This window comes from Pristis pectinata, chromosome 18 (assembly GCF_009764475.1).
Source record: "Pristis pectinata isolate sPriPec2 chromosome 18, sPriPec2.1.pri, whole genome shotgun sequence".
Lineage (NCBI taxonomy): Eukaryota > Metazoa > Chordata > Chondrichthyes > Rhinopristiformes > Pristidae > Pristis > Pristis pectinata.
This window is the reverse complement of record NC_067422.1, coordinates 34,077,771-34,101,444: the sequence shown is the minus strand read 5'-3', so window position 1 is coordinate 34,101,444 and position 23,674 is coordinate 34,077,771. Positions and strand designations below refer to the sequence as shown.

Genomic DNA, 23,674 nt, shown 5'->3' with positions numbered 1-23,674 from the left:
TTTTCTTTACTTCTCAGGCTAAGGTGGTAAGCAATAGATCACAGTGCTCATTCCATAGCTTGTCAGTACCCATCTAAGGAAACTAAAGATCCACTTGGCAAACCAAATTCCGCAAGTCTGCACTTGAACTGAATATTGCCACCTTTAGTAATTTCAACAATATTAAATCCTGTAGCTCCTTTAACATCAGGGTTGAAGTTTGTGTTTTACAACTGCGCTTTTCACCAAGGACACTCTTACTTGTATTAGAATACAAGTACAAGATAAAAAATTAAATCCGGCTACAACATGGTACAATTAGAAGAATACAAATTAATTATTAACAGTCAGCATGGATTAAAAGATTAGGCAGATTAAAGAGACAAGTTTGTTTTTTGAAGATACAAGGAGGATCAATGAGAATAATATATTTGAGGTAGCCTTGATGGATTTAAGTAAAATACCAGGTACTTAATCAGAAAAGATCCATGGGATCAGTACTTGCAGTGACTTAAATTTAAATGTAACAATCATAATTTTAAAAAAAGTGTGCAAGTAATACAGGAATTGGTTTTGCAATAAGGGGAAGAAAACAGTTATATCCAATATTCCATGGATTGTCACATGACAAAAAAATGGTAAATGGGAAAGACAAACAAGCTGAGGGCATAAATAGTATGTGTTTTTAAAATTTCAAGATGAGGACGTAGCTAGCAAATGGCTGTTCTTCATAAATATTGCAGATTGTGTGGTGAGGTACTTCAACGGGAGTTTTGAGTAGTGAATATCAGAATTTTGACCAAGGCAGGTTACTGAGAAATGTAGAAGAACAAAGGAACCTTGAGTGCTTGTCTGCATCTGCAGTCACATTTTTTATGTGTTGCTTGTCTACATATCTCTGAAGATAGCAGACAGGTAAATAAGGTGTCTGAGAAGGCATAACAGACATTTTTGTTCATCAGTCAAGACAAAGGATAAACGAATAGGGAGGTTGAACCAGAACTGCATAAACACCAATTTCAGCATGGTTAGATTTAAGAGTACAATTCTGGTCTCCATAATACAAGACTGTAATAGCACATCAGACTGTGGAAATTTAGCTATAAGAAAAGATTGCTCAGCTGGTGTTGCTTAGAACTGAGAAGACTAAAGGGAGATTTAATTGAGATTCGCAAAATTGTGAGAGGCCTATGTAAATCAAAAGGACCCACTTCCCTTAAAAGAGAGGTGAGATCTTTTTTCAAGTACAGGATGGTGAGCATCTGAAACTTATGGCCTGAAAGGGTGATAGAGGCAGAAACTCTTACTACATTTAAAAAGCATTGTTTGAGCACTTTATGTACTATAACCTGTAACAACAGCCTGGGAAGTAGGATTAGGCTGGACATTTTTCAGCTGACATGGACACAGACAGAATGGGCCTTTTTCTGTGTCAGAAGATTCTATAAATCATGAAAGAAATTAAAAAGACAAGTTTAAATCCCTATAAATATGCTGATAGCTTTAAGCAAGGGTATTGAGAAATTAGGATGAGAGGTGACCATTCAATGTTGCAAACCTTAACATACTTCTATGGTGCCCCATTCCAATGACAGCATTGGTATAAAGCCCATTTCACTTTGTTTAATAGATATTAGAAGCAAATTTTCATTTGGCACCAGAAGCATGGCGACACTTGCAGGCTGCCCCCAGAACACTACACAAAAGATGTATTTCACTGTGCATTTCAACGTACATGTGACTAATAAAGATACCAAATCAAATTGAAAGTGTCTTTTTAATTCTGTTCGGCAGCAGTCCCCTAATTTCAAGAAACACTGACTTTTAGGTTTTAAAAGTCATTATGAAACTCAAACAAACTTTGACAATAATTTTAGAAATATAAAATGAAGCATCAAATAATCCTTTGATTATTGTTCAGATGCAGTCAACTATTACTAACTGGCTACAGTAGCAGATAAATGATTACAAAAAAATATGCAGACTTATAAAATTATCTATAAATCAACCTAGCAATTAAATCCTAAATTTGTGCTCCTTTTGAAGAGATGGATAATAAAATGTCAACTGTATTGTTAAGTATTTATTTGCTTAATTTAATTAATAGTTTAAATCATGAACAAGGTCCATCTGATTACAGATCACAGACTGGTGACAATATATGTAGCCAGAACAAAAACTTCAAAGCTGAAGTTTTTCCACAACCATCCTCTTAAATCACCCATTACAATTTTGAATGGGTTAAATTTTCCAAGATATTTTTGTAATAAAAAATTCTGGTGCATTTGTCTATGTAATAAAATATCTAACTAAATTAAATTTTCAGAATAATTTAGGTTAATATTATGTGCAATAACTAAAATAACATACAATTTAATGAACAAATCTTCCCTGCCTTGAAACAGTAAATTATTTCTGGTGATGGGACAATAACTGAAAACTGAGATAGTAGTATGTTTTAGAGTTCATTTCATTCACATGACTGCCGGATAATTAAGAATTTGACACCTTCTTGAAGTGTGAAATAAACAATGTCACAGTATTACTGCAGACAACTATGATTTTAGGTAGATTTTAGAAGTTAATCCACAGATTAATCATTAAAAATAATCAGAAAGGTCCTCCAAATTAAGGATTAATCAAGCCAAAGCTACCCAAGATTTATTTTCATCAAACTTTATAAAGAGTCTAAAATAATCTAAAGGCTGAAATTCAAGTATGCTCCAAGAATGCCAACTGTCAGAATGTTTTCATGGTTGACTTTTTCTGTGCTCAGCCATTGAAATAGGCATTGGAATCATGCCATTTTCTGAATAAAACTTCATCTTGTTAAAAAGTTAGATGAAGCAATTGCCATAACATTTCAATTCTGGCTACTTTTAGGTACCAACAAAGTATTATATATTTTGTCAAAGTTTCTATTCATAATCCACTAATTCAGATTTTGTTAGCGTAGAACAAGCTATTCACAGGAATGTTATAAAACATCATAACAGCACGACTGTTCTGTAAAATACACCTTCCTTGTTTAAATTCTTCCATTTACACAACAAAGGCCACACGCCAAAGATATTTTGCTCATTGTGTTGGAGGACTGAGGAAAAAATAGAGTAGCAATAGAAATAAAGTTGAAAGAAAAAAAATCCTGCATCTCTCAATCACGTCTGTACATTGATAAACTGAAGATTAGCTTCCACACACTAATAAAATGAACCAAACTCGAGTTTTGCATCTTAATATGGTTCATGTCTTATTCGTTCCTTCTCTTACTGACCTTCAACTTTATTTCAAGGGATAGGTTGGTGTCGAACATCCACAATAAACCACACTTCCATCCCAATTCCAATGCAGACTTTATTCCTTTCTCCTAATTCTCCATTACTGTTGTATCTATTTCTTCTCAATTGAGAATTCCCCTCCATACTTGATTATACCTCAGATGGTGTTTGCTCTACCTTCCACACATCTGCTCTCATGCTTTTCACTTCCTTTCCAGCAGGAAAACATTCTTCCAACCAACAATGACATTACAACATAATATGGGAACGTCATGCATTTCTGACAACTTTGTTCATATGCAAACACTAAACACATCACTCCTTCCATTCCCCTTCGATATTGAGAAGGAACCATTTCTTCCAGGTTACACAGGTTCACTTCTTGATCACCGCCACTTCCTGTGGCAACACCTGGCTTTCACACTGTCCATTGCACCAAATGTACTTTCCAGATGGAAATTAGTTGTATTTGTTGCAAGTTAGTACACTATACCCATTGCTCAAGATATGGTCACCTCAAGAACAAGGAAATGAAACAAAAATTTGGTGATCATCCTAAATTCATTCTCCTAGCATGATCTTGACCTTCTGGTCATCTGTCATTTTAATAATCCAATACCACACCCACATTAACCTCTCTATCTTCAATGCTCCTATATTGTTCCAATGAAGTATAATGTCTCAAGGAATAGCAGTTCTTCTATCAACCAGGCAGATTACAAGTTTCTGGACTCAACCCCAAGTAGAAGAATCTCAGATAATAAAACAAAAATAGAACATGCTGGAAATACTCAGCAGGTCAAGCTGCATCTATGGGGAGAGAAACAGTGTCAAGTTTCAGGTTGAAGATCCTTTATCAGAACTAAAAACACAAAGAAGCTTGTAAAGCTACAGGGAGGGTGGGGGGGAAGACAAGCCTTTGATGGGGTGAAACCAGGGTAATGATGGGTGACCTCCCACAGCCTCCCTGCAGCTTTAAGAGCTTCTTTTGTCTTCTTTTCAGTTCTGACAAAGGATCTTCAACCTCAAACATTGACACTGTTTCTCTTCCCATAGATACAGCCTGAGCTGATGAGTATTTCCAGCATTTTCTGTTTTTGTTTTAGATTTCCAGTGTTTTTTTTATTTTCAATTTCAGGTAATATTTACACAACTCCCATTTACACCTACTCTAGCTGCCCTTTTGTTTCTTCACTTGCCCCATTACCACCCACTTTCTGTTCTCCACCATCCTTTTTGTGATTCTATCTCTCCCTCATTCTTTCCCATCACAGACCTTCCAAACTGTGCTGTTCTCCCCTTTCCTCTTTTTTCTGCATCTAAAAATGTGTTTTTATTCTGATTTCTTCCAGTTCCATCGAAAGGTCATCATCCTGGAATGTAATATCTCATGCCCAACCTGCTGCAAATTTCCAGAATTTTCTGCTTAATTTGTTTCAAATGCAATTCATTATTTGTCATAAAGTGGTATTTTAGCACCTGAAGACCAATTTCTAATTGCCTAGAATTTTAATAGGTTGTGTATATCAAAATCTATTAACTACTAAAATACTCAAATTTCTCCTCCATATGATACTTTACTGATGTTATTTTGCCCCATAAACATTAAAATTTACTAATAATGGTATAAAAGCACCAATGATTGTTCGTGTTGTCATGCAGCAGTCCATGCATTTAAAAAAATTTTGGTAAGTTGTCAGTTCACAAAACATGCAAGGGGTTCATAAGGGAGGGTAGCGCTCTCTACATGTCAAAAGGGAGACATGCCTGTACAGAACAGGACTTTTTTTCCTCTTACCTGGGAGATGTAACCAGAACGGATCTGTTGCTCACGTTCTAAACTAGCCTTCAGTTGGGCTTCAAGCTCCACTTTGTACTTTTGAGACTCCACTAATTCCTGCTTGCAATGCTCCAACTGGGTTTTCAATTCTTCAAGCTAGGGAAACAATGAATCACAGTGCATAGAAGTGAAAGTAGTCTTCAGTAACATTTTACACATTTCTAAGTATTTAGCTTAAGTTAAGGTATTGAGGTACAGAGTGGCACAGCTGGTGCTTCAAAGCTCCAACAGCTAAATTCAATCCAGACTTTCAGTTCTCTCTGTGTGATGCCTCCCTCAGGTACACTGGTTTTCTCCTGCATCCCAAAGACGTCCAGAATAGTGAGTTATTTCGCCACTGTAAATTGCCCCTAGTGTGCAGTTCAGTTGTATAATCTGGGTGGGAGTTGATGGGAATGTGGGAGAATAGGTTACAAGGAAAATTACTGGGGAATAGGTTGTTCTCTGAGACAGCATAAACTTGATGGACCAAAATGGCTTTCTTCTATGCTGTAAATAAATATAGAAATTACTCCCTGGGCCCTTACTCAGAAAACTACTACTGACCTTGTAACCATCAGAATCAATCATTCTAAAGCCTTCTTGGGTCTACTCCCATCCTTGACCATCTGTGAAGGTCAGGTTACCCAGAACTCTGCTACCTGTATTTTAATCTGTACTAAATCCCAATCATCTTTTATCTGGACCTCATCGACTTATGTTGACTCCAGTGATCCAATACCTGCCACTTAAAATTCTTAGGCTGTTAAGCTAGTGTCATTCCACTTGCTGCCTTCCACTAGAAACCACTGACTTTTAGTCTCTCCTGGCTCAAACACTTCATTCCTTTGACTCCAGTATTTTGTGAATTTCCATCTTCTTTGTCATACTACTAGCAGACATACATTGTTGCTCAAGTTCAAAGAGCATGTGAATGTAATATTTTATATTTAACAACTAACCAGCCTGCAGTTTGTTTAAAAAAGGGAGTAATGTACATTTTTGTTACCTCTTTTGTATGGGCTTCCAGTAGCTTATCAATCTGTGACATTTGTGAACTTGGAAGCACCGTTGCCAGGGGAACCCGCCTTTCTTCCCGGATGGGTGTCCGTTCTACCTGTTGCCAGTGCTCTTCAATTTCATCATGCACTTTCTGCCTCCGGTCCAGTGGCGGTGAGGAACTGGCTGCTTCAAATTCGACCTTGCTTGCATCAGCTGAACTTGAACCTGCTGCTCCAGCCACAGCCTCATATCTTTTTCTACGTTCCTCACGGCGTTTAGTCCGTTCCCATTCATTCAGGTCTGACAGAGCTGAACCAAATCTCTCTGCATGGCTGTCAAGTAGATCTGACTTTGCTGCTCTTTCCTGTGCTAATGCTTGTGCAATTGGCCTGAATTCTGCCCAATCAAAAGTTTTTGATCTTCCCTCTCTCCTCCTTTCACGAGCTCGGCTTTTTCGCTGCCCTGTCTCTTTATCCACAGATGATGTTTCAGATGATGGAGAATCCGATTTGCTGTCATAATGTGGAGTTGTATCTGGGAGCATCACAACACATTGTTCTTCTGGTAAACTGATAAGGAAAAATACTAACATGAGATTCCATAACATAAAATAATTATATGTACATTTTTGTATGTAAATAATTCAGATAGTGGCATTTCCACAATACTAATTGGATAGATAGGAAAAAAGCTGCAACACCACAAAAATACTTGGGATCACAACTAAGAATTTTTTTTTTAAATAAAGTCCTTCAAAATGGACAGCATACTCTTACACATTTTATCAATGGACCATTTTCTTAAATAAACAGAACTTATTCAGCACTTAAGTGAAGAGTAACATTGAAATAGATTCATACCTGGCAACGTCTGGTGCTGTTGAAGGACGGATATTTTTCATTAATGCCTGCATCCAATTCCGTCGAATTCCAGCAGTCATTGCAGAAAGGGTAAACAAAGCTTCCTGGGTCTGTAAAATGCAACAAATTCATCGATATTATTCATTTTGATGCAATATTCCCTGTTACATGAATCCAGCCAACCATGCCAATTAATAACATTTTAGAGATGAGAGACAAATTCTATGAAACACTATTTGAGAGTTTCACTACTTGACTGGGTGTCATCCTTCTCCTTGGGATCAAGGATGACTTAATCATAGGTTATAATTGTTGTGGAACAGGACCGTGCAAATCAAGTTGCTACGTAGATATCTACCCCAACGTTCCTCTGTAAAGAAGTGCCATTTGTGTTAGATACAAATGGCTGCCAACATTCATCATTACCCCTCATCCTGGAGGGTATGTGGTGGAGTTGGGGGGGGGGGGGGGGGGGTAAAAAAGCAGAAACAAGAGAAAAGACAGACTTTGCTTTGTGAATTTCCCCTAACTGCTGATTATCTCCCATTATTTTTTATGGAAATTCAACCTTAATTGGAGAGCTTCTTAAATTGTTTACAGTATTTTGAGAAAGTTTTTCCTCATACAGCAATTTTTAAAATCACTACAGTCAATGAAATCAATTCTGTTTATTGCCACTTGAATCTTAATATTTACAATTTAAACTATCACTTTAAATTGATTACTGCAAAATTAGTTATCTATTTTGCAAGATAAATCTATATTCCCATGTCTGTCTGGTATTTAAAGATGATTTAAGATACCCCAGACACTGAGTTTAAAAGTTAAATATTGGAACATTGATGTTACCATCAAACATCATTCATGTTTCAGAAACTCTTTTACCAAAAGTAGAACAAGCTGATCACCCTAGCCAGTTAGCTCTTGTTGCATCTATTGTCCAACTGGCAACAGTATGAAACATTTGTAAAATCTAAACTATGTAAGCTGGTTCTCAAAACAAATGTCCAATTGATTATAATTGATTACAGCTTCATAATCAGACAAGAAAATAATTTTGGCATGTTCAGAGGTTCTTCTATTTTACCAACAACGGTGTGCACGGTCGAGCCTGGGAAGACTCCTTTAGAGGTACAATCATATATATGAACCTTTGTATTACAGGCGCTATCCAAAGTTCAACATTATTAGGAAGGATATAAAGTACTTTGTCTTTTTTTATTTTGCAAAATGAGGAAATAATTGTTAAAATCCTGCAATCCAGTAGCACTTGCTCTGCACTAACATGTAGGTACTATACATGGGAGATTTCCAGACTGAATTTCTCAGGACCACAGTATCCTGATTATGGATTCTGATCCTTGGAACTATTTAACAATATTTTTTAATCCATACCAGATATATTGAAGTAAAAAAATACATTACAAGTGAAGATATGACACGAAACTAGATTAAGGTTTTTGAAGAACATTTATTGTATTTATTCATAGGATTTTTTTTAAAACATTAGTATTTCCAGAAAGGTGACTTGCTTCATGAAGTTTGCTTTCCCCTTGATCTCTCTTTTTGATATGGTAAACACACAATCTCTTGTCCAGTGACGAAACTCTACTCTGCCAAGAATTTTATGTACTGATCTCCCAACGCTATCCCCCTCATCCATTTTGATTTTCTTCTGTGGTCCTTCACTATCACTGCCACTTCGAGGTTCATCACTATGGAGACTATGTTTTCATCTGTTGTCTAGCAGACTACAATGTCACAATTCATCCATTCCATGATGCATTCTTCACGTGGGTCCCCAGTCATGCTTCATTGTTCACACCCTTCATGCACGGCAACAATTCTGCTGCTTCCCATCTGAATTTTAAAGTCTTCAAAGTTATTCTTATTCACAGAGTTATCCCAGAATTTCAACTTGCTGCATAAGATATCCAAAACCTAATTAGACAGATTGTTTATTTGTGAAATGGTACTTCAGATGTGATTTTCTGATTACTACTACATACGTTAGCAAAATTAATGATGTTTAATGTTTTCTCTTTACATCGCTAATCAGCACTGTCACTTGGGACACTTCCAGTATGCCACAGAGGCACAAAATGAAAGCACGCGAGAACACTTGTTTGGACCCATGATACAATTCAGCAGGAATCCTGAAAAAATTTGTTTGATTTCAGGCATTTAAACTGGGGATTTTCTACTTGTTTTTTTTTAAAGAAAAAACTGGTTCAAAGATTATAACCTAAACCATGCACTTTTGAGTAGGATTACAGCAGAAGGATAAGTGACAACTTGTATAATTTCAGTGGGAAAATTATAACGTTCAGTTCCTGTTTCATGTGGAGCAACATTGTATAAGCTTTTATACACCATTATGAAACAATGAAAGTGAGAGTGCTCTCTTACAAGAAGGCTCCTTTATGCAAGGACTATTTAGCAAGAATGAAAACCATAAGTCACAATGCTTGATTTCCAGGTATGGAAAATACTGTTATGGAGTGACCTACCCTGTACACTAACACCACAAGTTGTTGCTGAGGTTTTAAGAAAAACTTTCTCTATTTATTGAAGTAGGCTTTTGTATTGTGTTACTCTTTCTTCAAACTGTTGAAATATCCTATTTTGAATGTAGCAGGACAGAGCAATAAACACCATACCTTTCAGTTACCAAATCAAAGAAAGTGCTGGAATCACATACGTACTGACTGATTTGTTATCCTGTAGAATTGTTACTAGGGAGATTAGCTCCTTTTTATTTTGGATAGAACATAAGTACCAATAAAAAAAAGAGCAGGTTCCCAGGATATGGATCATACACATTCTATTCGACAGGTGGGTATGTATATCAAAAGTGCACATCCTGACAAATTCCTGCTAGTAAATCTGCATTACACTCCAGTGCTAGACTCCACAGCAGCAGAGCAAAAACTTGTTGGAATTCTCTAGCATTTAACCTGGCAAATTTACTTGTGGATCCTGTGCTTGGTTAGTCTTGGAGTTTATCAACAACCCAATCACTTGAATAGAGATTCTACAGCTTTGAGGAAGAAAAGTAGGAAAAGGTTGAGTTATTTTTTTTATAATTTGTGAGTAATTATACATATGTAATTACTTGAAATTAATTGTTGGTAATGGAATCACAAAATACAAAAAAAAGAGGTACTATATTCTGGCATTCTTCAAAAATGTTGCAGTGGCTATTTCATATACAGATGATCATTTTGTAGCACTTTTAAGTGCTTTCACATTTTATTTTATATTAAACTTAAAAGTGAAATAAACAATAAAATGTTTAAGTTTTTCAATGTTACTGAAAACTTGACAGCTATAGCCCCAAAAGAACCTCTGGATTTTATCCACTGAATTCTGTTTTATGAATATCAATAAGGTAAGTGATGGGCTAATTACCAATGTCAGCAGCAAAAATGCAATCAGCAAAATTCAGGCCTATGATTCTATTATACGCAAAGTTATAGCAAAGAAATGTTAATGTCTGCAAAACTCAATATTGATGTGAGCCATAAATAAAGGATCAAAAGCTGTAGTATATGAGAATAAAGAAGTATATACTGAATTAGGATTAAATTTTCGGTATAATTTAAATCTATCAACTTACATGAATTTGGAAGCCATAATTTCTCTGGACCTGATATTCAGTTACATTGTAGCAAGTAGATAAGTCAATTTCACCATCCAAATCTGATGCCTGGGGAATAAACAGACGACAATCAGTGATCAACAGTGTTTTAGAAATCAAAGTCTGAATTTCATCTAAAATAGAATAACATCCAAATAGGGGAGCCATTACGTACGAGAAAAAAATTGCCTCAACAGTTAAGTGTTAAAATCACGTCAGATAATCTTCAGAGTTATACCCTAGACTTGTTTGATCAATCAGATTCTATTAGGAAGGCAAATAATATGCTGGCCTTTACTGGAAGTAGATTTGAGTGCAAGAGTGAAAGTAAGCAATAGCTTACTTAAATTATTATCAGACCCTGGTAAGACTACATGTGGAATATTGCATTTAGGTCTGGTCTCCCTATACAAGGAAGGATATATTTGCAACAGAGGAAGAGCAAAGAGGGTTCACCATATTGATTTATAAAATGAGCGGGAAAACTGTCCTACATGGAAAGATCAAGCAGATTGGACCTATGCTGTCCATAGCTTGGAAGAATGACAGGTGATCTCCTAGAAACATACTTAATTCTTGGGAGGCTGAATGTGGAGATGATGTTTCTGGTGGTATAGGTGTAGAATCAGGGGTCACAGTCTCAAAATAAGTGTCAACCATTAGAGACAAAAGAAATATCTTCAGCTAGATGGCAATGCATCTATTATAATTCTCCACCCAAGTGGTATAGGGACTCAGTCGCTGAGTACATTCAACACAGAGTTTGGTTGATTTTTGGATACTGAGGGAATCAGGAGATATGGGATTAGTACAGGAAAGTGACACTGAGATAAAAGATCAGTTACAATCTTGTTGAACAGTGGCACAGACACAAGGGCCACATGCTTTTCTTTCTTATATTTTGTAACTGATATATATATATATTCACAGAGGTAATTTACAATGCCATGCTGCTGAATATTTGACCCTCTCCATCACATGAATCATCTTACTTCATCACGGTGGTCTCCAACTCTGCTTCAGCTTATCTGATGCTGAAATCCTCTCCATACTTTTATCTCCAAACAGTTCCCATGATTTTCTCGTTCACCTTCCATCTTTAACTCCATATAAATTCAATCTCAGCCAAAGCTCCGTTGCTCAATTAGAATCTTCACAGAAGCAGGCCCTTCAGCCCACCATGTCCACGCCAACCTTTTGGCCCAGCTACACTAATCCCATTTGCCTGCAAAAGTTTCATATCCATCTACGTCTTGCCCAATCGAGTGCCTGTCATGGTGGCTGTATCTGATTCCATCCCCTCCTTTATCAGCACATTCCATTTATCAATCACTGTGCAAAATAATTTTCCCCCTCAGATCCCTTTAAAACTCCTTCTGCTCACCTTAAACCAATGCCTTCTTGTTTTTGCTATCCCCACGAGAGGAAAAGGATACGACTACCTGCCCTAACAATGCCTTTTATAATTATATGTACAGGTCAGCCCTTGGCCGCCTCCGCTCAAGGGAAAATAAGCCCAGCCTATCCAATCGCTCCCCACAGCTAAAGCCCTCCCATCCAGGCCACATCCTGGTGAATCTCCTCCGCACTCTCTCCAGTACAATCACATCCTTAAATTCTGAACCAACATCCTCTCATGATGAAATAAAATTATCAAGTCTCATTCCTTTCTCTGACTAATGGAAAATAGAGCATAGATTTTAAATTTTCATCTTTTGTTCAAATCTGCACAAACTTGCCTTCTATATTATTAGCAAAGACAACAGACAAAATACCTAATTCCTTGCATTCAATTCACCGACGATTAATAAAATATGCTTTGCTAGGAATAAATGTCCATAGACTGCACTATTGGTTCCAGATATTCCAAGTTTGACATCTTTGTCTTTCAAGTGAAACTTCCTCAGCAGGCATTTATATTCAACATCAGCAATTCAACCAGCTCTTACCATGAGAAACTGTTCCCACTTACAGATTTTGCAACATTTAAAAGCAGTTTTTATATTTCAACATAATCTTCCAAAAGCTCTGTATTTTTCCCATCTGGAATTCCCCACTTCTTTTATTCTACCAACAGTAGCTGTATCATCTGTAGGCTGGCCCTAAGCTCAGAAATTTCCTCCCTAATCCTCTCCATTTCTCTCCCGTTTATAAACTCATGAAAGCCCACTTTATATATACACCAATTCAATTGCCCTGATGAAATGACACAGTCAATTTTTGTTTCGTTCATTCTTATGAAGAGCTCTGGGGCACATTCCTTTATTAAGTGTGCTAAATAAATATGGATGTTGTTGTTTAATGGCCTAATAACACCAACACAGGTGCCACTTTGCCATGGGAACAATTAAATTACAAATAACTGGCTGGACAATACAAACGTTTGATCTCAAGCAGCATTCCAGAGAGTCCTTTCCCTCCACAATGCTCTGATTCACTCTTCCATCTCTACATTTTCCTATTTATCACCACCTGCTCATTTACCTATTCCCTTTCCACCATCCAGGACCCCAAATGCTCCTCAGAGGTGCAACAATGATTCTGTTATACCTCTTCCAAGTTAGGATACTGCATTCTATATTCAAAACACAGTCTCCTCTATGTTGGAGAAACCAAACACAGATTGCTTTGCAAAATACCTGTATTCAGAATGCAAGGGTGACCTGAGCTTCCAGTTTATTACGCCACCAGCAAATGCACAGTATTAGGAAATAGGAACTCTTCAGAACTTGCTGCCTCTTTTAAGTTGAGGACAAAAGAGACTGCAGATGCTGGAAACTAGGACAACCTGAAGAACCTGCATCAGGACTGGGTGGGAAGAGGAAAGATTGTAGTAAACAGCAATACAAGGGCTGGAGTGTGCTGGTACTGGAACTGGAATAGAGGTGATAGGTGATATGTTGAAACAGATGGGAAGGGGATGACGGGCAGATGAAGCCAGAATGGTGTGTGTGTGGGTGGGGTGGGGGGGGGGGGGTTGTGAGTGGTGATGGGATGATATGGGCTGGTAGGTAATAGGTAGAGCCAGTTGTGGAGGGGATAATATACTGATAGGGAGGGGAGTGGGTGGGAATGGTAAATGAGAATGAAGAGTAACTAGGTGGACAGGCAAGTCTGTGTGAGAGGAGAACTTTGGTGGTGCGTGTTACCTGAAATTGGAAAATTCAATGTTCATACTATTGGATTGTAAGCTACCCAAACCCTCCTCATTGCTACACCAACCTGTCTGTCCTCTGCCTTCTCCATTGCTATGGAGAGGCTGAATATAAATTGGAAGAACAATATCTTGTATTCTGCTTGGGTAGCTTACAAAACAAAAAGGTAGTAATATTGAATTTTCCAATTTCAGGTAGCCCACACCCCCGATGTTCTCCTCTCACATACACTCACCTGTCCACTTAATTTTCTTTTCCCTTTGTTGTTTACCTCTCCCACTCCCCCCATTCCCCCACACCCATCATTCCCTCTTCATGTGGCTCACCTATTTAGCCTCTATCCCATCCACCTCCCCCTTCCCTGTACTGCTATATAATGGCACTTTCCTCTACCCTCTCAATCCAGGTGCAGGGTCTTGGTCTGAAAATTCAACTTGCACCTTTTGTCTCCACAGATGCTCCTTGGTCCACTTAGTTCTTCCAGTGTGGCTTTTTTTGGGGGGCTCTTTTAAACTCTTTATTTTGCAGAAATGGCACTTTACTCCTGATTTACCTTTGCGAAGCTCAGGAATTGCAGATAATTAAATGTATAACAGAAAATTAAACCCGGTAGTTAAAAACTATGTAAAAAAAAATTAAGGCATTCCCAATCAATCCCCCCAGCTAAGAAAGGAAACAATTTAGAAGTTTCAATCTAATTCCTTGCTCAAAATCAATATGAGTTAGGAGGTTTTAAAATCATTTTTCCCCCCCAAATCAAATTTTTCATTCTTTCCAATTCTCTTCCTGATTCCATTCCATTTCGCGTGACCTATCCACTATTCATTAAATGTCAAACAAAGATGTGAACTGCTGGTTCTACAGTTCAATGACACACCAAATGCCCTGTTACCTTCACAATGCTTTATCAGTTCACACTGCCAGCAAGCTACAACAATGTTTTTTTTGAGAAAGATGCAGAGGAAAGTCTAAGTAATTAACAAGTTAGCTACAGGATACTTCCAATCTAGAACCACAGTCACCCTGACCTGTCATCAAGCAGCTGTATGCAGTCAATGCTGGCATATACATGCATTTGGAGATTAAGCTTCTAATCAATGAAGCATATGAAAAGAAAAGCCTTGCAGTCAACATCCACAAACACAGGTCAGAATCAGAATCAGGTTTATTATCACTGACTTGCAGGTCATGAAATTTATTGTTTTGCGGTAGCAGTACAATGCAAAGACTTAAAATTACTATAAATTACAAAATAAATAAATAGTGCAAAAAAAAGGAATAATGATGCAGTGTTCATGGACCGTTCAGAAATCTGATGGCGGAGGGGAAGAACTTGCTCCTGGAATGTTCAGTGGGTCTTCAGGCTCCTGTACCTCCTCCCCGATGGTAGTAATGTGAAGAGAGCATGTCCCAGATGGTGAAGGTCCTTAGTGATGGATGCCACCTTCTTGAGGCACTGCCTCTTGAAGATGTCCTCAATGGTGGGGAGGGTTGTTCCAGTAATAGAGCTGGCTGAGTCTACAACCCTCTGCAACCTCTCGTGATCCTGTGCATTGGAGCCTCCATACCAGGCTGTGCTGCAACCAGTCAGAACGCTTTCCATTGTACATCTGTGGAAATTTGCAAGAGTCTTTGGTGACATAGCAAATCTCCTCAAACTCCTAATGAAATAGAGCCGCTGGCATGCCTTCCTCGTAATTGCATTAATGTGCTAAGGTGTTGACACTCAGGAACTTGAAGCTGCTCACCCTTTTCACCGCTGACCTCTCAATGAAGACTGGTGCGTGTTCTCCCACTTCCCCTTCCTGAAGTCCACAATCAATTCCTTGGTCCTGCTGACATTGAGTGCGAGGTTGTTGTTACACCACTCAACCAGCTATTCTCTCTCACTCCTGTACACCTCCTCATCGCCATCTGAGATTCTGCCAACAACAGTTGCATCAGCATCGATGCATTGGCATCGATCAACAGCAGCACCAGCAAACTGCTCCTGCTGGACAACACTGTCCTTTGACAGTAAACACCTATGATGAGACCTTGGTAAACACAGACAATTTCCCACATCTTGAGAGCTACCTGTCAGCAAAGGCTGACTACAGCGATAAAATTCACCACTACCTTCAATGCATGAATAGAGCCTTTGACAGTCAAAAGGATGTTTGAAAATCAAAACAGCAAACCTGACAGAAAACATGATCAACAGAGCAGCAGTGATCCCTGCCCTTCTGTATGATTTTGAGATGTGGACTACTTACAGCAGGCACAAATCCCTACCATCCCCTGGGAATCCCTGACCCATGATTAATCAAAGTGCAGGAGGAGTATTCAGAATGGCACTGATGACCCTAACTTCATGAACTGGGAGCACTCTGGATCCTAGCATCAATAGCAGTAAAAGCCTATCACCTTCCAAACTATCCACCCTCAAAATCTGGGAGTCCCACACGGGCTTCATCAGACATTTTCAGACTCTCAGAACTAGAATAGAAGCAAGTTGTCCTCTTTCCTGAGGGACTACCCAAGACAAAACCAAAATATGGACCAAAATTTCACTTCAAAAATCTTTCATCAGTAGTGGAAGGTTTTAAGTGAACAGTTTGAAGAAAATACTTAGCCAGCAAATGGAGAGAGCAGCCACAGATGAAGTGAAGGTATGTGATAGGGTGGAGGGCTATGAGAGATTAAGTGATAAAGGGAGATAATAAAGGGAGATAATAAAGGGATGAAAGTAGAACTTGCAAGTGTCCTAAGCCTATCTTCTAACCCTGTTACTATTAAAGTATCTATAATTGCAGTAATGTTTTAGATTATTGAAAAATATTTATAAATTTCCTTTCCTTCGAAAAAAAATTAACTTATTTAATTTTTCCTTTTGAATAATTCCAAAGTCTCAGGAACATTTGGAAGCATTCCAAATGCTTAGTAACTTTGACAGATGCAAAAACTGGGTGAATGGCTCTCATTTCCTCAAATTTTGAGTTGTTTTGTAGGCAGGGCTTGTTCTGACCAACATACATGACTCAATTACAATGCCCAAAGCCTGACTGCTGTGTAGGGTGTTGCTCAATCCACTTCGCTCTGGGTTAAGAAGGTCATTTTATGAGTCAGAGTTATACAGTATGGAAGCAGGTTCTTACGCCCAACTTGTCCACACTGTCCAAGTTGCCTACCTGAGCTAATCCCATCTGCCTGTGTTTGACCCATATCCCTCTAAACCTTTCCTATCCACATACCTGTTCAGAAGTCTTTTAATTGTTGTAATTGTACCTGCCTCTACCACTTCTTCTGGCAGTTTGTTCCACTTACTCACCACCCTGTGTAGAAAAAGTTGCTCCTCAAGTTCCCTTAAAATTTCTCCCCCCACCCCACCTTAAATTTGTGCTCTTTAGTTTTAGACTAACCTACCCTAGAAGAAAGACTATGACCATTCAAAAGATTGCAACCATTTAGACCAAACCAATTTTAATACATTCCTAATCAGTCCCCCCAGATAAGGAAGTAAACAATTTATAAAGCTCAGTCCAATTATAGTCAGAGGCTTTAAGACTGCCAAATTTAAAATCTTTTCTTCCCAAATCAGCTTTTTCATTCTTTCCAATTCTCTTCCTGATTCCATTCCATTTCATGTCATTTCAAATGGATTCAAACTAAATTAGTGCGTGACAACAATGAATCCAAGTTTGTGTGTGGGCAGCACACCCCATTCAGCCAAATCCAGATGAATGCCAAAACAATTTAACGTGAAATACTATTGCCAGAAGAACACTCATCGCCAGCAAAAATATATTCCAAGAGCTACCTCACCTTGAGACAATGTGGTTGACAGGGTGGTTTAAATCTTTGGCTCCTTATTCCCTGCTCTTGCTAAACCTTCTAACTCCGTGCTTTAGGCACTGACAAGCAATTTAGATTAGGTTGCCATAAGTGGTGGCTTTTGCACTGTGCATTTGGCTCCACAGATGGAGTAGTCAACGTGAACCTTTACTGAATATAGCTGTGTTGAATGTGTACACCCTGACTATATGGAGTTAACTAATGTATTAGTTAACTAATTTGAGCTTTCAATGTTCAATTCAGTTAATAGCAATGTGAAACAAGACGTGACAAAATAGTCATGTCAGTGCACTAGACACGTATATGACTTAAATCTAGCAATAATCCATTCTGAAATTAAGAGTTTGACAACAACATCTTTATTTTTAATGTTTTCAAATGACAGGTTAAAAAGTCAGCCCTTTAATGTAATTTTAGTACATCAAATCAGGATCCTTCAGTATTTTTGACTGAACTCTGCCTCAAAATGCAGGATTACAACCCAAAATCAGCGCATCTTTCCTTCACTTAGTCACAGGGATCAAGCATTAATCAAGAACTGATGCCAATTTGTTCCTAAGTATTAAAGGTAGCCACCCCAATTGTCTGCTATACCAATTTGTTCCTAAGTATTAAAGGTAGCCACCCCAATTGTCTGCTATACTAAATGTGTTAGCAGTCCATCTGATGCCATTGAATGCCAAGGTTGATGAATGCAAGTCATTTCAAACTAGCAAAGGAGTATCAAATGTTGTAACTGCACTGTGTAATGAATTGACGTGTAAGATCGGTTTGTAAGACAAGTTTTTCACTGTACCTCGGTACAGGTGACAATAATAAACCAATACCAAATGGAATAATGATTATAAGGATGCGATGATCAGTTATTAATGAAAATATAATTCTTACCAAATCTAGCAGATACAAAAAACTTTCTGAAAGAGGCTTGAGAAAGCACATTTGTGAAATCCTCTTGCCTATAGTTGATTCAGTTGCAAGCCTACTACCTTTGAGTGCGAAGGAAATGAAGATTTGTGCAACACGCAACTGATCCAATACAGTTATTTTATATTACTGACAATGGTAAAAATTATGCCCAATACCAAAGAAGGGATAAGTGATAATTTTATGATTTTAATGGAAAATACAATGATTGTACACACATAACAGCTGCCAAATTAAGTACAGGATTGTTATCTCTGTCTGGTTTCCGAATAATTTCCAAACATATTACTTACATCTTCAGCAATAGAGTCCTTGTAGTAACGTAGGCTATGGTCAGTTAGTACAAACCAGTATTTCTTCCACTGAAAGACAAAAAAAAATCTCACGAATTAAAAAATAAACTGAAATACCTGCAGAAAGAGCATATTAATGGAAAATAGTTAACATTCCAGACAATTAACTGCAGATGAATCAACAATTAACATGCAGAACTAGGCTATGTAAATTCAAGCTGCTCTTGCTTTTCTTGGACAATTCTGCCAAAAAGCAGGGACTCACTATATCAGTGACAAAATGAGGCTAATTCTCATGTTGGCACTGTATGCTGGAGATGCTGTATATAATCATACAGCTCAACTTAGGAATAAAATTTAATACCAAAATAATGGATTGCCTTTTCAATCCATATGCTAAAAATGCTAAGAAAAAAACACACTGAAAATGGTACAAAAAATATGCTAAAAATATGGTAAAAATGAGTCCTGAAGAAGGACCTGACTCAAAATGTTGACTGCCTGCTTTTCTCCATGAAGTTCCTCCACACTATAGTGTTTTACATCTAGATCCCAGCTTCTGCAGTCCTTTGTTTCTCTAGCAAAAGTTAATTAAGACATGGTGCTGTAGGCACTTGTAGCCTCCAAAATTTGGCCATGCAGCATTTTCTGTACTGGATGCTAGACTGAAGAATGTAGATTAACTGACTGTATTTACTAACAGCCATACACAATCTTGTTGTGGTAGTGGTATTTAAAGCAGCATGCAATTATTAATAATCAAGATGATTTTGCCCTTTCGTATTCCAAAGGCAGGAGCTTTTCATTTAAACATTTCCAGTTCTGTATTTTCAATTCTGAATGACAAAATATTCAATCACAATTTTCTAACATTACTTTAAAAATATTTTAGATTCATAGAGTTGTGCAGCACAGAAATAAGTCCTTCGGCTCACTGTCTGTGCCTACCTTCTTGCCCATCTACACTAAACCCATTTGCCCACATTAAGCCCGTATTCTTCTATACCTTGCCTATTTAACTGTCTGTCTAAATCCTGCCCTTAAGAATCTTCTAAAATAATTTCCCTACCATTAACTTTTGGCTCACCAGCCTGTAGTTACCTGGCTTATCCCTTCTGCCTTTCTCATATAAAGGAACAATATTAACTATCCTCCCATCTTTTGGCACCTCACCTGTAACTAAGAAAGATGCAAAAATATCTATCAGGGCCCCAGCTACCTCATCCCTCGCTTCCTATTGCAACCTGGGATAGATCTTATCTGGCCCAAGGGATGTTTCAACCATTGTGTATCCCATGACATCTACCATATCCTCCTCCTTAATACCGACTTGCTCCAGATTATCCATGTACCTTGCCTTGAAGTCACCAGCATGGACACGCCTAACAAATTCTACTCCATCTCAACCCCCTACACTAAGGCAATCCCGGACAATATTGGGAAAGTTAAAATTCCCCGCTACTATAACCCTATTGCCCTTACACATTGATTTGCTTAGATATCTGTTCCTCTAGTTCCTGATGATTATTGGAAGATCTATAATACAACCCCAGCAAAGTGATCACCCCTCTCTTATTCCTAAATTCTATCTATGTGGCCTCATTGGATGATCGCCCCAGGAAATCCTAAGTATTGTTATTATGTTCTCCCTAATTATAGTCCAGTTTACCCAACATCTGTTCTCACTGAAGATACAAAGGACAGAGTGACTGAAGTCTGCAGCTGATCAGTGACAATCAGCATGATTTTATTAAAGGTGGATGATGTCTCACAAGCTCAAATTAATTATTTTGAAGAGGTAACAAGAAATGTAGAGCAGATGGCCTATAGATATGATTTATTTGGAATTCCAGAAAGCAGCTCATGAAGTCTTATGAGAGACCAACAACAGAATTTATTGGCTGAGGAGCAGAAAAGAGAAGGGGTAAAGGGCAGGTAACTATGCATATCCTACTGTAGGGTCCCCATCTAATTACAGTATTTATAACTGACAACAGGACAGATGACCCAATGATAGGTGACATAAAGAGATCATAGATGTAAGAACTAAGTTACAAAGAGATACAAACAGATTGTATGCATGAGCAAAACTTCACAGAGATTTCAATGTTTTGGACCCAAAAAGGTTAGACAGAGAAAAGCCAGAACAATCTCATGGCTAAACTGACTTGAATTCCTATGCACACTGATAATTAAAAATGTCATGAACAAATACAGCAAATAATTAAAAAGTTGAATGGAATGCAAGCCTTTACAATTAGAGGCTCAGAGTGAGAGGAAAATGAAGTTCACACTGCAGTTGTACAAAGCTCTAGTTGGACCACAACACAGCATAATTTTGAGTGTCACAACTGTCCTCTAAAGGAATGCAGTATAAATTGACGACAGTGATACCTAGACTCCAAAGGTTAAATTAGAGAGGAAGAGTTATACAAATTAGAGTTGAATTCTCTAAAATGTAGAAGGTTCAGGTGATTTGATTAAAGTTTTCAAGATCATTTCTATAAGTGATAAAAGAAGTCTGGGAAATGGCCTAAAAGTTAGCATCAGGCCTTTCTAAAGCATTTTCACTTTTTGGTAGAAACATTGAATTCTTCTGTAACGACAAAACCGATAACCAGTCAAATTTTAATTTTAAACTTAACTGCTATAGGAGTTGTGGATGAAATTGAGTTCCTTGACTCAGTTGAATCTTGCCTTGATATCATGGGCACCCAACACTCAACTAGTATACCCAACCAATATGAATAACAATTATGTTATGATACAGTGCTTCTATTAAAACCAGTCTTTGCCATGTGCAAGTTACTGATGATTTGCACCACCTTGCTTATGATTGAGAGGAGGTTGACAGGGTAATGATTGGCCAGATTAGATTTGTCCTTTTTTAGGTTCGAAGCAGAAAACCTTACACTTGCCTGCATTGAAATCTGTTTGCTATACAAGTCACATTTGAACGAACTTCTACATTATTGGATAAGTGCCAATATCAAAGCTGTGCTGGAGCTGCTTAACAGATAGTGCTGGAAGGCTGCCACAATATACCATGTCTAATGCAAACACACATTTCTTAAAGTTACGTGAACCAAACTGAATTGCATTTGTATTTATGTTGGTACTTATCACAGGAGAACTCTGAGTGGGTTTGACTATTTTTCATTTAAATACTTGCTGTTTACATTTATCTGTTGCACTCATCTACTGGGGTCTATCTTATCTGAGGATGGAAATGTTTTTCTTCCTATTTGCTCCTTGGCTGTCCATCATTCTTCACTGCATTGGTGGTGTGTTCACTTCAGTATTTATAAGAAAGCAGTATTTAGCTGCACAAGTAAACCTTGTGTCTGTACCAGAAGCCATGCTTTAAAATCTCTCAAAGTTGAAAGGAATATGCAACATTTTAAAACACTAGTCTATCCAGTATTTACAAAGTACAAATGAAAAATATCCAATAACTGCAGGTTCTAGAAATCTGAAATAAAAGCAGAAAATACTGCAAACACTCAGCAGGTTAGGTGACATCTAGGGAAAGAGAAAACGTGTTAACATTTCAGGTCAAAGACTCTACATAGGAACAGAGTTATTCCATATAATGTAACTACCTCTTGTACAAACGGTACTTTGCTCAAGCTTTTTCTTCTACGAGTTATTCATACATCTGAAAAATCAGTTTCACCAGCCTGAAGTAGTCAAATAGCCTCATTTTTTTTAATTAGTTTAATTGATAAAACATAATAGTGGCGTCATGTGTATTCTCCAGAAATTGTTCACTATTATCTTTAATCATTATCTGGGGATGACGTAACTCAGTTCAGCAGAGAATCAAAAGTTGGAAATGTCAGTTAAGGAACTAAGTATGTGTTAATGGAAAAACTGATGTTGTCAGAAGCATCCCCTCCCCTCCATGGACTCTGATTACGTTGGCTACTTTACCGAGGCAGCGAGAAGTGTAGACAAAGACCCCACCCACCCCAGACATTCTCTCTTCTCCCCCCTCCCATCGGGCAGCAGATAAAAAAAAGCCTGAAAGCATGCACCACCATGCTCAAGGACAGCTTCTATCCCACGGTTACAAGACTATTGAACAGACTACCCTAATACAATAAAATGGACTCTTGACCTCACCATCTACCTCATTACGGCCTTGCGCCTTATCGTCTGCCTGAAATGCACTTTCTCTGTAACTGTAACACTCTATTCTGTATTCTGTTATTAGTTCCCCTTGTACTACCTCAATGCACTGTTGTAATGAAATGATCTGCATGGATGGCATGCAAAACAAAGTTTTTCCACTGTACCTCGGTACATGCGACTAAAATAAACCAATTTACCAATTAGAAATCTAAATCATAATAAGGGAACCTTCAATTAACTTGCCAAAACAAATGCAACATCTTTATATGTACAGAACTTCTATGTACTGCCTGGCTAAAGGCAAATATTTTAGAATTTACTTGCAAAAAGCCCATATAAATGACAGGCAATATGGGGCTTCAAACCAACAGAATTTCACAATGAAATATGATATGCACTGAAAGACATAACATAAAAATCTATAAAATTATTAACTGATCTTACCTGGCCTATTTCATCAAGCTTTACCATCCATCCTTTCTTAAAATTCAAGAGATCTGGCTAAAAGGAAAAAAAAAACAAAAGTTAGAAGATCAGATCAAATCAAAGACTCATAATGCTCAGACATTAAGTACATTCAAAATCAAAAGACTCTAGACATTGAAAATCTAAAATAAAAGCAGAAAATGCTGGAAACATTCAGATGGTCAGGAAGCACCTATGGAAAAAGAAATGGAGTTAAGGCTTCTAATTCTACAGATGCCGCCTGAATGGCTTGCCAGCTTTTTCTGTTTTTAATCAAGTATATTCAAGGTT

The 23,674-nt window shown here is 37.7% G+C and overlaps 1 protein-coding gene across 3 annotated transcripts in view; it reads right to left on the bottom strand.

Annotated features, from left to right (window-relative positions):
- Nucleotides 1-23,674, bottom strand: part of mprip (myosin phosphatase Rho interacting protein) — a 269,104-nt gene that overhangs the window by 66,704 nt on the left and 178,726 nt on the right. For all 3 annotated transcript variants that reach the window (XM_052032879.1, XM_052032878.1, XM_052032880.1), the window contains exons 10-15: nucleotides 23,363-23,419; nucleotides 18,785-18,853; nucleotides 10,558-10,647; nucleotides 6,939-7,048; nucleotides 6,086-6,647; nucleotides 5,056-5,193 (exon numbers count right to left, since the gene is read on the bottom strand). In XM_052032879.1, the coding sequence (XP_051888839.1) occupies nucleotides 5,056-5,193; nucleotides 6,086-6,647; nucleotides 6,939-7,048; nucleotides 10,558-10,647; nucleotides 18,785-18,853; nucleotides 23,363-23,419 (1,026 nt within the window). The remainder of the gene's footprint in view (nucleotides 1-5,055; nucleotides 5,194-6,085; nucleotides 6,648-6,938; nucleotides 7,049-10,557; nucleotides 10,648-18,784; nucleotides 18,854-23,362; nucleotides 23,420-23,674) is intronic.